A 15,899-nucleotide genomic window follows, 5' to 3' on the forward strand; every position below is an offset into this window, starting at 1 on the left:
AGTCAGAGGGTTAGATAGGGTGGACAGTGAGAGTCTTTTTCCTCGGATGGTGATGACCAACACGAGGGGACATAGCTTTAAATTGAGGGGTGAGAGATATAGGACTGATGTCAGAGGCAGTTTCTTTACTCAGAGAGTAGTAGGGGTGTGGAACGCCCTGCCGGCAACAGTAGTAGACTCGCCAACTTTAAGGGCATTTAAGTGGTCACTGGATAGACATATGGATGAAAATGGAATAGTGTAGGTCAGATAGGCTTCAGATGGTTTCACAGGTCGGCGCAGCATCGAGGGCCGAAGGGCCCGTACTGCGCTGTAGTGTTCTATGTTCTAAGCCCCTGAAGAATCCTCTGGGGGATTCTCTGTCGGCGGGATCCACCGCTTCACCGACAGCGCACCCACGCTCGCGGGTTTCCCGATGACATTGAGGTGGCCACAATGGGAAACTGCATTGGCTAACTGCGGTGACGGAGAATCCTGCTGCCGGCGGAGGTATGCCGTGCTGGAAAATGGGGCTGGTGGGACGGAGAATCCCGCCCCTTTATATTTCAATGAGATCACCTCTCCTAAATTCCAATGAGTAGAGTCCCGACCTGTTTATCCTTTGCTCATAAGACAATCCCTCCACAACAAAGATCATCCCAGTGAGCCTTCCCTGAACCGCCTCCAATGAAATAATATGTCTTATATAAGAGAACCAAAACTTACTGCTCACCAGTACCTTGTATAGTTGGAGCTAGACTTCCCTACTCTTATACTCCAGCCCCTTGAAATAAGGACCAACATGCCATGAGCCTTCCGAATCACTTTAATTAGTTCAAAATCTCCTTAACTTAATTTGAAGTAGAATTACTTTAGACCTGGGTAACGGTGACATTAATTGTACATATTTATTTTGTATTACTTATATATCATATTTTATACATTCATTTGAAATCTACCTTAAAAAAAGTTAATGTAACACTTCAATTAATTTAAACACAATTTTTATGACTTAAAAATATTAATTCTGGACAAGGCTGACATTATGTATTTTTCCATTCCATTAGCTCCTTATGGAACATTAAAAATGTCAGTTAGCAGAGGATGGTTTCGATCCATCGACCTCTGGGTTATGGGCCCAGCACGCTTCCGCTGCGCCACTCTGCTCCTGATAGCGAAGTGGGAGAAACGTCCGCTCTTCAGTCTACACACCGCGTGACAGCTCTGGATCCTGGATCACGTGGTTAGCGTGGGGGGCGGGGAACAAAATGGCGGCGGCGCTCTCAGGCCGCGGCTGGTCGGCGAGGCGATGGCAGAGTGAGTGGGGGAAGGACTGCGGCGGGACCGGGGAGATCAGAGAGAGAAAAAGGACACTGGGGTGGGGGAGATTAGAGAGAGAGAGACAGAGAAAAGGACACCGGCACCGGGGAGATCAGAGAGGGAGTTTGGGTGTGGGAGACAGAGAGAATGTGGGTGTTGCCATCGGGATGGGGTACAGATGTGCAGGATAATGAGTGAAATGGGTGCCCCCTGATTCTCATTTGCGAATAAATCGGCTGTTAGTGTCCTTAAATATTCTGAACAATCCTTCAGATCCACCAAGTTTCTCTCTCTCTCACACACACACTGACTGAACAGGGAGATTGGACACTTGTGGTCTATACTGCAGCCATTCCTCTCTTTACAAATCCCTGTTTCCATCCAATGGACCCTTAGTTTGGGTCGTTTCCGTAAGTAGAAATATCTTCCCTGTGTCCACTCTATCAAACCCTTACACCATTTGATAAAACCTCTATCAGGTCCCCCTCCACCCTCTGTAAAAATATATTTTTCATGTACCCTTGTCACTGCCTCTTCCCTGGAGAAAAATGGAAGCGGAATCGTTGAATATATTCAAGGCTGAGTTTGGTAGATTTTTGCTTGTTCGGGTAGTCCAGGGTTATGGGGGACAGGAAAGTGGAGTCAAGGCCACATTAGATCAGCCATGGTTTTATTGACTGGTGGAGCAGGCATGAGGGACTGAATGACCAACTCTTACTCTTAATACTTCTGTTAGTCACATAAGACCTTGATTCATCTCTGAACATCTTTCCAATTATCCTCTATCCTTTCTGAGGTTGATAGACTTAAAATACACATTATTTGCCAGTGATCTGTACACTGTCAGTATTATTTGTTTGTCAAATTCCAGTTTTGCTCAAGTATCATCAATGGTCACTTCAAATTCTTTCTCCTTTTATATTTCTACCCGGGGAAAATGTTAAACTGAGGATCTGGCTGTTCAGATAGAGGAAAGAACCCATGTTGCTCTTTAAAGCAGGACAGAGTTTACGTTGTGTCTTTGCCAAAAACAGACTTTAAAATAAGCCACTGGGTATTACAGGATATGGTAGATTCAGGATTCTGGTTTTAGATTCAAAATTCAAGAGATTGTGAGTTCAGATTAACTATGTCCAGCTGTGGAATTGAATACATAATAATGCCAATTCTGGGTTAACACTGGAAACTGACTTCAATCTGTGGACCTAGCTCACTAACGTCCTTAAGGATGCTATCTCAATCCGGTCTGGCCAATTTCAGATTCTTGTCAAACACGACATGCTAATTTTTTTCAACTAATTAGTGCCACCCACACAGCAAGAACAAATTGCAGAAAAAAAATCATTATTTAATGGTTGTTGTTTTTCATATTCAATACCCAATACTTCTTCAAACTATTTAAATTCCATACCTCGCCCCATTGACACTTAGTTTTCTATTTGTTTTCCACTCACCTAGTTGGAAGTACAGCAGAGAATGATAAAAGGAGATTTGATATAGGTGTTCAAAATCAAATTGGGTTTTGATCGAGTAAATAAGGAGGAACCATTCCCATGGTAGTTAGGTTGTTAACCAGGGGACACATCTAAGGTAATTGATCAAAGAACCAGAGTTCGATGTGAGGTGTTTATTGCAGTGACTTGTTGAGAACCAGATCTCAACACGCCACGGTAGCATAGTGGTTAGCGCAATTGCTTCACAGCTCCAGGGTCCAAGGTTCGATTCCTGGCTTTGGTCAATGTCTGTGCGGAGTCTGCACATTCTCCCCGTGTGGGTTTCCTCCAGGTGCTCCGGTTTCCTCCCACAGTCCAAAGATGTGCAGGTTAGGTGGAATGGCCATGCTAAATTTTCCTTAGTGTCCAAAATTGCCCTTGGTGTTGGGTGGGGTTACTGGGTTGTGGAGATGTGGGCTTGGGTAGGGTGCTCTTTCAAAAAAAAAAAGAGCCGGTGCAGACTTGATGGGCCGAATGGCCTCCTTCTGCACTGTAAATTCTATGATATATCTGCCTCAAATAGTGATGGAAGTAGATTCAATAGATAGTTTCAAAAAGGAAATTAAACACTTGAAGGGGAAATATTTGTAGAGCTATGGGGGAGGGGCAGTGGAACTAATTGGATAGCTCTTTCAAAGAGTTGGCAAGGTATGATGGGCTGAATGGCCTCTGCTGTTTGATTCCTTGATGTCACCTGCAAGTTTAATACTGCCACGCTCATTGTATTTCACATGCAACTATGTGTTTCTAGGCAGAATAATTTCCATTTCTCATTGGCACTTGCCTTCTGTTGAAAAGCTATTCTCCGTTTGGTCTCAATACATAAATAGTCATCTGTTCCCTGAACCTCAGCCTCCACGTCTCATGTCAGGACCTTTGTTGATTTTCCACTGCAGGCAGACCCAGAATTATTGCCCAGAAAATAGTCCATTTAAATAATTTTCCCCAGTATCTTAAAGAGTGTTGGAGTCTCTGCACACAGTGCCAAAATATTATAAACGCGCAACAGCATACACCTCAATCACAGCGCGTGGTGCAAAGAGGGAAAACCAGGCAAACAGCCTAGAATAATCTAACTGACACGCAACAGATCAGGGTATGTTAAAAGCAAATTACTGCGGATGCTGGAATCTGAACCAAAAACAGGAAATGGTGGACAATGCCAGCAGGTCTGACAGCATCTATGGAGAGAGAGACCCTTTGGTGGTGATATTTGAGGTTTCAGAGAAGCCGGAGCTCATGGAGAGGAGGAAGGCCGATGTCGTGGTCTTCGCCTCTCCGATTGCGCGGCAGCGAATATTACTGGAGGGGCGGTCGGCATCGCCACCAAGGGTAGCCGCTTGGTTGACTGACCTGTATGACATCCTGCAGTTAGAGAAGATAAAGTATGAGTTAAGGGGCTTAGCAGGGGGGTTGAGAAAAGATGGGGGGTGTTTGTGATCGTGTTTGAGGAGCTGTTCGTCGCAGGGTGTTGGGCGGTGAAAATGGGAAAAATTCTGTACAGATTGTATAGTTGATTGTTGGGAAGTATGTCTCTTGGGGTGTTTATTTGCTGTAACCTGTTTTGATACAAGTTTGTAATAGAATACATTTTTTAAAAAATCTGTGGAGAGAGAACAGAGCTTATGTTTTCAGGCTTGATGACTCATTGTCAAGGCTGGGGAGAACTGGGAATAGGATGAGATTTATACTGGGGGTGGGGTGGGGTGGGGGGTGGAGCAGTGGGGCTGGGTAGAGAAGATAAGGGGAGATTGACAGATGCCATGGACAAAGGGAATTAAATGGCGGTGATAATCAGCAAGATGGTTGCTGATAATGGCATATTAAGAGATCAGAATTGTGTTAATGGAGAGGTAAGCAGTGTGTTCAAGGACAATTTGGAACAGTGGGGTGGGGTGAGGGGAAGGGAGACAATGGTGTGGAGAAAACGGATCGATGGAAGAAATTAAAATAAATTGATAGAAATTAAAATAAGGTGGAGGAGAGAGTTTACAGTCAGAAATGAATGTGTCCTCTTTGGGATCGAGGATTAAAAGGTAGTTCTAGAAATATAACTTTTACTTGCTGAATGAGAGAAGGGATCTCAATATTTAAATAACCCCTTGCATTAATTTACATCTATGAGTTGTGCTGAAGTTATGTTTTTGTTAAATAAGATTTGCAATTTTAATTATTTAATATATCAAGAATTTGAGTTACGGTCAAACAATTCGGCCAACATTGAGACAACGTACTAACATTGCGTCAATGAACATTGTTGTAGAAATATTGATGCAATACTATTATTAACAGTTTGATTTCCTTCTATTCCTACCCTACCCTGCACCCCCTCCCCATCCCTCCCCCACGATACAAAAATAGAGGGGATGAATTTGCTAAATAGATCAATGCCTCAATCTCATTGCTAACTAGTTAAAAGTCTGCAAATATTTAAACCTATACAGTTAATGTTCATTATGTCAGGTGTGGATGATGCTTTAAATAATAGGGATACTGTTAACAAATAGCCTAACTGAATCAGCCTTCCCACCCAGTAACAAGCTATCTTCTCTGTATGGTTATTTAATATGATTTACTTTAATACTGCTAACATACTCCGTGAGTAAATGGTTGATGAAGGCAATGGAATTGACATTGTCTAGGTGGACTTTCAAAAGGTATTTGATCAAGTTAAAGTTAGAGGGGCAATGGCAGCATGGATATAAAATTGGCAAAGCGACAGCATAGACGTGCAGTGCACAATTATCTTTCAGATTGGAGGGAGATATAGAGTGGTGTCTCCCACAATGGGATTCAGTACTCAGGCCAGTACTCTTTTTGGTGTGCATTAATGACCTAGACTTGGTATATTGGGTATCATTTCAAAGTTTGTAGATCACACAAAACTCAGGAGTGGAGTAAACAGCGAGGGAGACAGCAGCAGTTCCGGCGGATGTAAACAGACTGGTGAAACAAGAGCACATGACAGATGAAATTTAATACAGAGAGGTGTGATGTAATGCACTTTGGCAGGAAGAATGAGGAGAGGCTATAATAACTCACAAGTACAGTTTTAAAGGGACTGCAGGAACAGAGATGTGGGTTTCATGTACACAAACCACAGATGGTGACAGGGCCAGTTGCTCTAGTATTAAACACAAAAGGCATCATTGTCTTTATTATTAGAAGTACCGAGCACTAAAGCAAAGAAGTTCAACTAAACTATAATGAACCACGAGTTGGGGTTCTGCTAGAGTATTGTGTACAACTCTTAGGAAAGATGTCAGGGTTTTGGAGAGGGTGAAAAAAAATGGTCACGGCATTAAATATTATAGGTCTAGGGATTGTGGTTCTGGAACTTATTCTGATTGCCTTTGGGGCGGGGAGAGGAATTTACCAGAAATGTTCCTTTCCTTCAACAAGCCTGAGGTTTTTAAAATCTGTGTCTTTTTGCCTCTCCTGGTGGGTGCTAACATTGGGGTGGATCGTGATGCCTAATTAGAGTATAGATTTGTACAACAAGTTTGATGAACCAATTGCTTCAGGACCTAATAAGACCCCCTATTTCCATCTCTTTAACCTCACTCGAGTTCACCTGGTTGGGAGTCATTTGCTGCCGATACTCTCCTTACCCATACCTTTTTCCCTCCTAGACTTTACTATTCCAATGCCCTTCAGATGCGCCCCCCCCCCCCCCCCCCCCCCCCCCCACCCACACATTCTTCCTTCCATAAACTTGAGGTCATCCAAAACTTTGCTGCCTGTGGCCGGATCTATCTCTATGGTCTCTTCCAGCCCTAAGACCCTGCAAGATCTCTGCATTCCTCTAATTTGAGTCTCCTGATTTTAATCGCTCCACCATTGGTGGCTGTGCCTTCAGCTGCCAAAAGCTCCAAGCTCTGAAATTCCATCCTGACATCTCTCCACTTCTCTACCCCCCTTTCTTCCTTTAAGACACGCATTAAAACCTAACTCTTTCACCAAGCTTTTAGTCACCTGTCCCGTTTGTGGTGCTGCAAAATATTTTGCTTTGTTAAGCTGTAAGTGAAGCTCTTTGGGACAATTTATCACATTACGGGGCTAAATAAATATAAGATGTTAGAATACTGCCTTATATATAAGAAAAAATGACATTGATTCACTGGGCGCCTCCACATTAGCTAGCAATTCTAGTTAGATTTCAGTGTACAGATGTCAGACAATTAATTTTTAGTATCTACATTGAGTGTATTTCAACATTGGTTTGTTAATGATGTGGAGATGCCGGCATTGGACTGGGGTGAGCACAGAAAGAAGTCTTGCAACACGAGGTTAAAGCCCAACAGGTTTGTTTTGAATCACTAGCTTTCAGAGCACAGCTCCTTCATCAGGTGAGTGAAGAGGTGGGTTCCATAACCACATATATAGACAAAGTCCATAATACAAGGTGATATTTTGAATGTGAGTCTTTGCAGGTAATTAGATCTTTACAGGTCCAGACGGAGCAACTAGAGAGAGGGATAATCACAGGTTAAAGAGGTGTGAATTGTCTCAAGCTGGGACAGTTGGTAGAATTTTGCAAGCTCAAGCCAGATGGTGGGGGATGAATGTAATGCGACATGAATCCACCGTCCCGGTTGAGGCCGTACTCATGTGTGTGGAACTTGGATATCAGTTTCTGTTCGGCGATTCTGCGTTGTCGCACGTCCTGAAGACCTCCTTGGAGAATGCTTATCCGAAGATCAGAGGCTGAATGCCCTTGACTGCTGAAGTGTTCCCTGACTGGCAGGGAACATTCCTGCCTTGCGATTGTCACGCGATGTCCATTCATCTGTTGCCGCAGCGTCTGCATGGTCTCGCCAGTGTACCACGCCACAGGACATCCTTTCCTGCAGCGTATGAGGTAGACAATGTTGGCTGACTCGCACGGATATGTACCGCGTACCTGGTCAGTGGTGTTCTCACGTGTAATGGTGGTATCCACGTCGATGATCTGGCACGTCTTGCAGAGATTGCTACGGCAGGGTTGTGTGCTGTCGTCGCTGTTCTCCTGAAGGCTGGGTAGTTTGCTGCAAACAATGGTCTGTTTGGGGTTGCACGGTTGTTTGAAGGCAAGTAGTGGAGGTATGGGGATGGCCTTGGCAAGATGTTCATCTTCATCAATGACGTGTTGAAGGCTGCGAAGAAGATGTCATCGTTTTTCCACTCCGGGGAAGTACTGGACGACGAAGGATACTCTGTCAGTTGTGTCCTGTGTTTGTCTTCTGAGGAGGTCGGTGCAGTTGTTTGCTGCGGCGCGTTGGAACTGTCGATCGATGAGTCGTACGCGATATCCCGTTCTTACAAAGGTGTCTTTCAGTGTCTATAGATGTCTGTTACGCTCCTCCTCCTCTGAGCAGATCCTGTGTATACGGAGGGCTTGTCCATAGGTGATGGCTTATTTAATGTGTTTAAGGTAGAAGCTGGAGAAGTGGAGCATTGTGAGGTTATCTGTGGGCTTGCAGTAAAGCAAAGTGCTGAGGTGATCTTCTTTGATGGAGATGCATCCTGTTAGATTTTAACCTGGTGTTGTAAGAAGTCTTACTGGTATATTAATGACTTTGCAGCACTGTCTGACTTGTTTCCTTTCACTTCCCTATCTCACATACTCATAGATATAGAAACTTGGAAAATAGGAGCAGGAGGAGGCCACTCGGCCCTTTGAGTTTGCTCCGCCATTCAATATGATCATGGCTGATCATCCAATTCAATTGCATAATCCTGCTTTCTCCCATATCCTTTGACCCCCTTCGCCCTAAGTGCTACATCTAACTGCTTCAAAACACACAATATTTGGCCTCAACTACCTCATGTGATAATGAATTCCACAGCTCACCACTCTCTGGGCAAAGACATTTCTTCTAGGGCAGCACGGTGGCCTAGTGGTTAGCACAACCGCCTCACGGCGCTGAGGTCCCAGGTTCGATCCCGGCTCTGGGTCACTGTCCGTGTGGAGTTTGCACATTCTCCCCGTGTCTGCGTGGGTTTCGCCCCCACAACCCAAAAATGTGCAGAGTAGGTGGATTGGCCACTCTAAATTTCCCCTTAATAGAAAAAATAATTGGGTAATCTAAATTTATATTTAAAAAAAGACATTTCTTCTCATCTCTGTCCTAAATGTTCTACCCGTATCCTCAGTCTGTGACCCCTGGTTATGTACACATTCTCCATCTTTCTTACATCTATCCTGTCTAGTCCTGTTAGACTTTTAGAGATTTCTATGAGATCCCACCTCATTCTTCTGAACTCCAGCGAATACAATCCTAACCGATTCAAACTATCCACATAAGTCTGTCCTGCCATCCCACGAATCAGTCTGGTAAACCTTTGCTGCATTCCCACGAGAGCAAGAACATCCTTCCTCAGATAAGGAGACCAAAACTGCACACAATATTCCAGGTGTGCCCTCAGCAAAGTTCTGTATAGTTGCAGCAAGACATCCCTACTCCCGTCCTCAAATCCTCTCGTTACAAAGGCCAAGGTAGCTTGTTGTTCTTTACCGCCTGCTGTACCTGCATGCTTACCTTCAGCGACTGGTGTACAAGGACACCCAGATCACCTTGCACATTCCCCTCTCTTAATTTATGGTCATTCAAATAATAATCTGACTTCCCAATTTTGCTATCAAAGTGGATAACCTTGCATTTATCCAAATTATATTGCATCTGCCATTAATTTGCCCTCTCACTCAACTTGTGCAAATCACTGGAGTTTACATATTCTTCCCATGTCTGTCCGGGTCTCACCCTCACAACCCAAAAAGATATGCAGGGTAGGTAAATTGGCCACGCTAAATTGCCCCTTAATTGGAATAAAAGAATTGGGTACTCTAAATTTAAAAATAAACTTGTGCAAATCACACTGAAGGATCTCTGCACAGCTCATCCTTCCACACAACTTTGTGTCATCTGAACATTTGGAGCTATTCCATTTTGTTCCCTCATCTAAATCATTAATCTATATTGTGAATAGCTGGGGTCCCAGGACTTGTATGCTTACAGACAAATTCAGTTATTTATTTCACATTGATTGGGCATGTACCATTCACAGGTTTTGTACTGTGGAACGCCTGGAGATCAGCTAGTTCTAAACCGGAAGGCAAACAGAGGCTTGGAAAGGAACCACTGAGGCAGCCTAAAACTCCTGTCGGCCGCTTGGATCATCCACAAAAGGAACCAGCGGGAAAAGATCCACTGGAAAGTGAGTGCTCTTTGTTTTGGAACGGGACTGCTGTATTTAATACAGGAAATTTGAATGAAATTCATATTGAAATTCATAATTATATTTGAATCCTTACAAAGAGGAAATTCTTTTATTTGAGAGCAAACCCCCTATGGTATTGCTGGCTGATGCTGAGGAGGGAAGTGACCAGGAATGCTGACCCACCTGCCTATATGTGTATAAAAGCAGTTGGCACAACATGTCCTTTGATTCTCCCTCCTGAAGCCCCTTACCCTGTGGCAACTGTGATGGAGCACAACACTGAACCTGTAAGCTGCCGCTGTGCCAGTGCATGCTAATGCTATGGTTCATTGTATTGCTCATTGCAGTGGATTGTGAATCAGACTGGAAGCTCTGTAAATTATTTACCATTCTCTTCATGACTATTCATGTGGAACCACATTTAAGTAAAGATATTTAAACCTAGGATGTGGCTATTCTTTTTGGGAATTCTCTGATCTCTAATAGTTTAATTTTGTAGTAGCATAACAAAAGACTTATTGATTGTTTACTGGGATTATTGGCAAGAATTTGCTTTCTACAGACAAAGAATTTATTTAAAAAATCTGACTTTTTACTTCTAGCGAATCAAATTCACAAGTAATTAGCATGCTTTATCACTATACCAAACAGTCTGCGTACCTGGGGTCCTTTGGGAACTTTGGAACATTTCTCTGTCCGTATCAACTCAAACTGGCACTGATTGTTAAAGGGATAAGCTCTACAAGCTATTATTTATCATGTCAGTCTTCCTGTTGAAGTATTGTTTTACATGCCTGCAGCCTGAGATGGCAACACCTTTAACCTAATGAAATGTCGCAGTGTGCTTCATGCGCTTCATGAAACAAATATGATTCCAAGCCACATAATAAGATATTAGATCAGATGACAAAATGTCATCAGTTATTTCAAAGGGGCTGGTTTAGCACACTGGGCTAAATCGCTGGCTTTTAAATCAGACCAAGGCAGGCCAGCAGCACGGTTCAATTCCCGTACCAGCCTCCCCGAACAGACGCCGGAATGTGGCGCCTAGGGGCTTTTCACAGTAACTTCATTGAAGCCTACTTGTGATAATAATCAATTTTCATTTCATTTTGTGTTTGGTCATCTGAAGTAGGTTTTAAGAAATATCTTAAGCACAGAGTTGTAAGGAGCGAATTTCAGAGCTTAGGGTCTATGTAGCCGAAGGCATGACCACCAGTGGCGGAACAACGGAAGTTAGGGATACTCAAGAGGCCAGAGTTGGAGGAGTGCAGTTATCTCGGAGGGTTGGAAGACTGGAAGATATTAGAGAGATGGGGACGGATGAGGCCATGGAGAGATTTCAAAATTAGGATGTTTAACTGGGGTCTGTGCTCTACAGTGAGCACGGGTGATGGGTGAACTGGATTTGAACAGGTTGGGACATGGGTAACAGGATTTGGGTAAGTTCCAAGTTTAGAGAGGGTGGAATGCGGGTGCCCAGCCATAAACTAGTTAGATTAGTCAAGCATAAAGGTAACGGAGGTATAGATCAGTGACTCAGTGGCAGAAGAGCTGAGGCAAGAGCAGAGTCATATAATGTTAGGAGGCAGAAATAGGTAGTCTTAGTGTTGACACAGATATATGATTGCAAAGTCATCTTGGAGTCAGGTTTGAACAACCTGATTTAGCTTCACAGTTACCAGGGAAAGTGATGGAGTCAGTAGCGAGAAAGTGACGTTTATTACAGGGACCAAAGACAGTGGCTTCATTCTTCCCAATATTTAATTGGAGATAAATTCTGTTTACCCTGTCGGATAAGCAGACTGGTAATTTAAAGACAGTGGAGGAGTTGAGAGATGGTGGTGAGGTAGAGCTGGGTGACGTCAAGATAAATGTTTTCGGTTAATGTACCATGGGGCAGCACGTATTTGAGGAATAATAGGTGAGCCAATGATAGATCATGGAAAGACACCAAAGATATGTGAAAAGGTGGGAAGAGAAGCCATTATATCAAATGGAGTGAATCAAATTGATTGAAGTTTCCCACCTGTGATGCCGGGGAGCTCACGGCTCTGGTGTCCAGTTTCTCATGTAACACAGGTTTCACGATTGATAATTATATAACTGGTGTTCTGTCTTCCAGGGTTTCCTGATGACATCAATCCAGTCACAAAGGAAAGGAATGGACCAAGAGGTCCTGAACCAACGCGATATGGGGACTGGGAGAGAAGGGGTCGCTGTATTGACTTCTAGGATTTTCTGCTCTATATGAATACACTTATGCTCATTTTGTACATAAATTGAGGTTAATTTGTCCAGTCTAGCAATGACATGACAATGTTCAATTGAGGGTTTTGAGCAGATACACCCTGAAAGATATATATTTTGTCTCAATTTAGAAAATCTAGGATTAATAAATAGTATTGAAACAGGCGTCTCAAAGTTCTTCATCAGAGTTATTTTGCAATGTAGAAATAATTCAATTCACATCAGAGATGTGTGTGCTTGTGTTTCAGATGACCTGGTAGCTCAGTATGTGTTTGGGTGCAGGCACTATTATGTGTGTGCAAATATCATTAAGAATAATGTGACACACCATAATGGGTGAGGAGAAGAATGTAATGTCTGGAGGAACTACTGTTTAGGCTGTTCTATCCACCCACTTCATCCATGGTGGATGAATCAGGGCCTGCTAGGCCCTGCTCATTTCCCAAGTCTGTGCAGCCAGTGCACGAGGATCCATTATTTGATAAACTGTCCTGTGTACCAGACAGCAGATGTTTAGCAGACTTTTGTACACAATCGGTCAGGCTACTGAAATAGAAAGCTGCAAAACTGAGATTAACCCACTGATCGGGTGAAACGTAGCACCTTCATTATGCTCAAATAAATTACATTGATTGAAGTGAGTCTGATCATAACTATTATATGTTCATTTTAGTGTGAAATAAAGTTGCTTATTCATTATTGAATCATTTAACTATCCTGGGTGATGCACTTCAGGTAGGGTGCAAAGGCCATTTGGGAGAATGCAGAAAAGATTCACGAGAATGATTCCGGGGATGAGGAACTTCAGTTATGAAGACAGATTGGAGAAGTTAGGACTGTTTTCCTTGGAGAAGAGAAGCCAGGGAGGAGATTTGATAGGTATTCAAAATCCTGAGGGGTCTGGACAGATTAGATAGGGAGAAAATATTCCCACTCATGAAAGGATCGAGAATGAGATTGGCAAAAGAAGCAAATGCCAATATCAGAAAAAAAGTTTCTCACAGCCAGTGATATTATTATTATTGTTACGGTCTGGAATGCACTACAAGAGAGTATGGTGGAGGAGGGTTCAAGTGAGGCATTCAAAAGGAATTGCTATTTGAAAAGGAAGAATATGAAAGGTCACCAGGGAGAGGGCAGGGCAATGGCACTCAGTAAATTGTTCATTTGGAGAGCTGCAGGCAATGGACTGAATGGCCTCGTACGCTGTAATAATCCTGTGGTCAACTCACCAAATGTTGCCTCCGAAGTGCGATTGAAGAAGCACAAATGCAGAAGACATGAACATCCAGTTAAAATCACAAAGCAATAATAATGTAAACTAAGCATTAATAACCTCAGATTGCTCACAGGAATAGCTAACTGTATTGTTTAAGCAATTAACATAATCATGCTTTTGCACACAAATGTTCTAAATAGCCAATATTATTATAATAAAGATCTTTCCTGTTCATGGCTTCCTGTGAGAGGCTGCTACCGGGATTCACCTATTAGGATTGTCAGTGCTATCAGCAGAATGGAACCTTCTACCCATTTAATTTAATTATACTGATAATTGCCATTATAACATCTATTCTCGAGCATAGCTGTTGATAATCTGTGTTAAGAAATACTGGCCAGAATTCTCCAGTTGTTGTGATTCACTGTTCCTCTGGCAGTGTACCCCCAACTGCAGGTTTCTCAGAAGCATGGGGTGGCTTCAATGGAAAATCCCTTTGACAGGTGGCAGGAATGAAGAATCCCGCTGCCGGGAATGGCGCTGCCAAGAAACATGGGGATGCGGGACTGGAGAATTCAGCCCACTTACTGGAATTTGCCCTAAATTAGACCCTGACAAGCATGGTAGCACAGTGGTTCGAACTTGCATCACAGCACCTGGGTTCACTTCCCGCCTGGGTCACTGTTTGTGCGGAGTCTGCACATTCTCCCTGTATCTGCGTGGGTTTCCTCTGGCTGATCCGGTTTCCTTCCACAAGTCCCGAAAGACGTGCTTGCTAGGTGAATTGGACATTCTGAATTCTCCCTCTGTGTACCTGAACAGGCGCCAGTGTGGCAACTAGGGCATTTTCACAATAACTTCATTGCAGTGTTAATGTAAGCCTGCTTGTGACAACAATAAAAAAAAAAGCTCTTGCCTTTCCACCCCAGCAGACCTAGAAGTACTGTTTTACTTTGTCAATCCAAATAAAAATATTGTATATCATTCAGAACCCTTCCAATATGTCTTGTTTAAAATTGAAGAGCCTTTACTTATAAAGTCATTTCCCATTGGTATTTGATACAATGCATCAGCTTTTCTGCACATTCTTGAGATAACCCCCTGATATCACAACAAGCAAAACTCCATCCAGTTGCAGCTTGACCAGAAGTTTGATTAGCTTCAGTATAAATGAGGGATTCAAACTTATTTGCTTTATGAATAGATAGAAACATATAGAAAATAGAAGCAGGAGGAGGCCATCCCGCCCTTCGAGCCGGCTCCGCTATTTATTATGACCATGGCTGATCATCAAGTTCAATACTCTGATTCCGCCTTCCCCCCATATCCCTTTAGCCCCAAGAGTTATATCTAATTCCTTTTTGAAATTCCACAACGTTTTGGCCTCAACTACTTGTTGCAGCAAATTCCACAGATTGACCACTCTCTGGGTGAAGAAATTTCTCATCTCAGTCCTAAAAGGTTTACCACTCATCCTCAAACTATGGCATCTAGAATCATGCGCACATGTTTTGGGGTTGTGAAAAATTGGGAAGATTCTGGGCGGGAGTGTTCGCGGTCTTTGCCAGGATAGTGGAGGAGGGAGTGGACCGGACCCTTTGGTGGCGATATTTGGAGTTTCAGAGAAGCCGGAGCTCATGGAGAGGAGGAAGGCTGATGTCTTGGACTTCGCCTCTCTGATTGCACGGCGACGAATTTTGCTGGAGTGGTGGTCAGCTTCGCCACCAGGGTTAGCAGCGTGGTTGGGTAACCTGTACGACTTCCTGCAGTGAGAGAAGATAAAGTATGAGTTAAGGGGCTCAGCAGGGGAGTTCGTGAAAAGGTGGGGGATGTTTGTGACCATGTTTGAGGAGCCGTTTGTCACAGGGGGGTGGGTGATGGAGAGGGGGGGGGGGGGGGGTGAAAAAGGAGAAAAATCTGTACAAACTGTATAGTTGATTGTTGGGAAGAATGTTTCCCGGGGTGTTTATTTGCTGTAACCTACTTTGATACAAGTTTGAATAAAATGCGTTTAAAAAAACAAAAAAAACTATGGCATCTAGATTTGGACCCCACCATCACGAATATTGTTTCTGAATCTATCCTGTCTAACCCTGTTCGAGCTTTGTAAGTTTCTATGAGATTCCCCCCTCACTTCTAAACTCCAATTAATATAATCCTAACCAATTTAGTCTCTCCTCCTATCAGAGATCAGCCATCCCAGTAATCAGCCTGGTAAACCTTCACTGCACTCCATAGCAAGAATATCCTTAGATAAGGACACCAAAATTGCATACAATAGTCCAGGTATGGCCTCACCAATGCCCTATGCAATTTCAGTAAAACATCACTATTCCTATACTCAAATTCTCTTGCTATAGCCTTCTTTACTGCCTGCTGTACAGCGATTGATGCACAAGGACACCAAAGTCTCACTGAGTATACACCTCTCTCAATTT

At 43.3% G+C, this 15,899-nt stretch overlaps 1 protein-coding gene and 1 non-coding gene across 2 annotated transcripts; one reads left to right on the plus strand and one right to left on the minus strand.

Annotated features, from left to right (window-relative positions):
* Positions 1 to 1,074: 1,074 nt before the first annotated feature.
* Positions 1,075 to 1,146, minus strand: trnam-cau. The gene has a single exon. It is a non-coding gene; the product is annotated as a tRNA-Met (tRNA).
* Positions 1,147 to 1,194: 48 nt separating this feature from the next.
* Positions 1,195 to 12,895, plus strand: sdhaf4 (succinate dehydrogenase complex assembly factor 4). The gene is made up of 3 exons (XM_038800676.1): positions 1,195 to 1,296; positions 9,840 to 9,989; positions 12,118 to 12,895. The coding sequence occupies exons 1-3, from the start codon at positions 1,248 to 1,250 to the stop codon at positions 12,225 to 12,227; spliced, it is 309 nt and encodes a 102-aa protein (XP_038656604.1). The 5' UTR covers positions 1,195 to 1,247; the 3' UTR covers positions 12,228 to 12,895.
* The last annotated feature ends 3,004 nt before the right edge of the window (positions 12,896 to 15,899 follow it).

The sequence above is a fragment of the Scyliorhinus canicula genome, chromosome 6 (assembly GCF_902713615.1).
Source record: "Scyliorhinus canicula chromosome 6, sScyCan1.1, whole genome shotgun sequence".
NCBI lineage: Eukaryota > Metazoa > Chordata > Chondrichthyes > Carcharhiniformes > Scyliorhinidae > Scyliorhinus > Scyliorhinus canicula.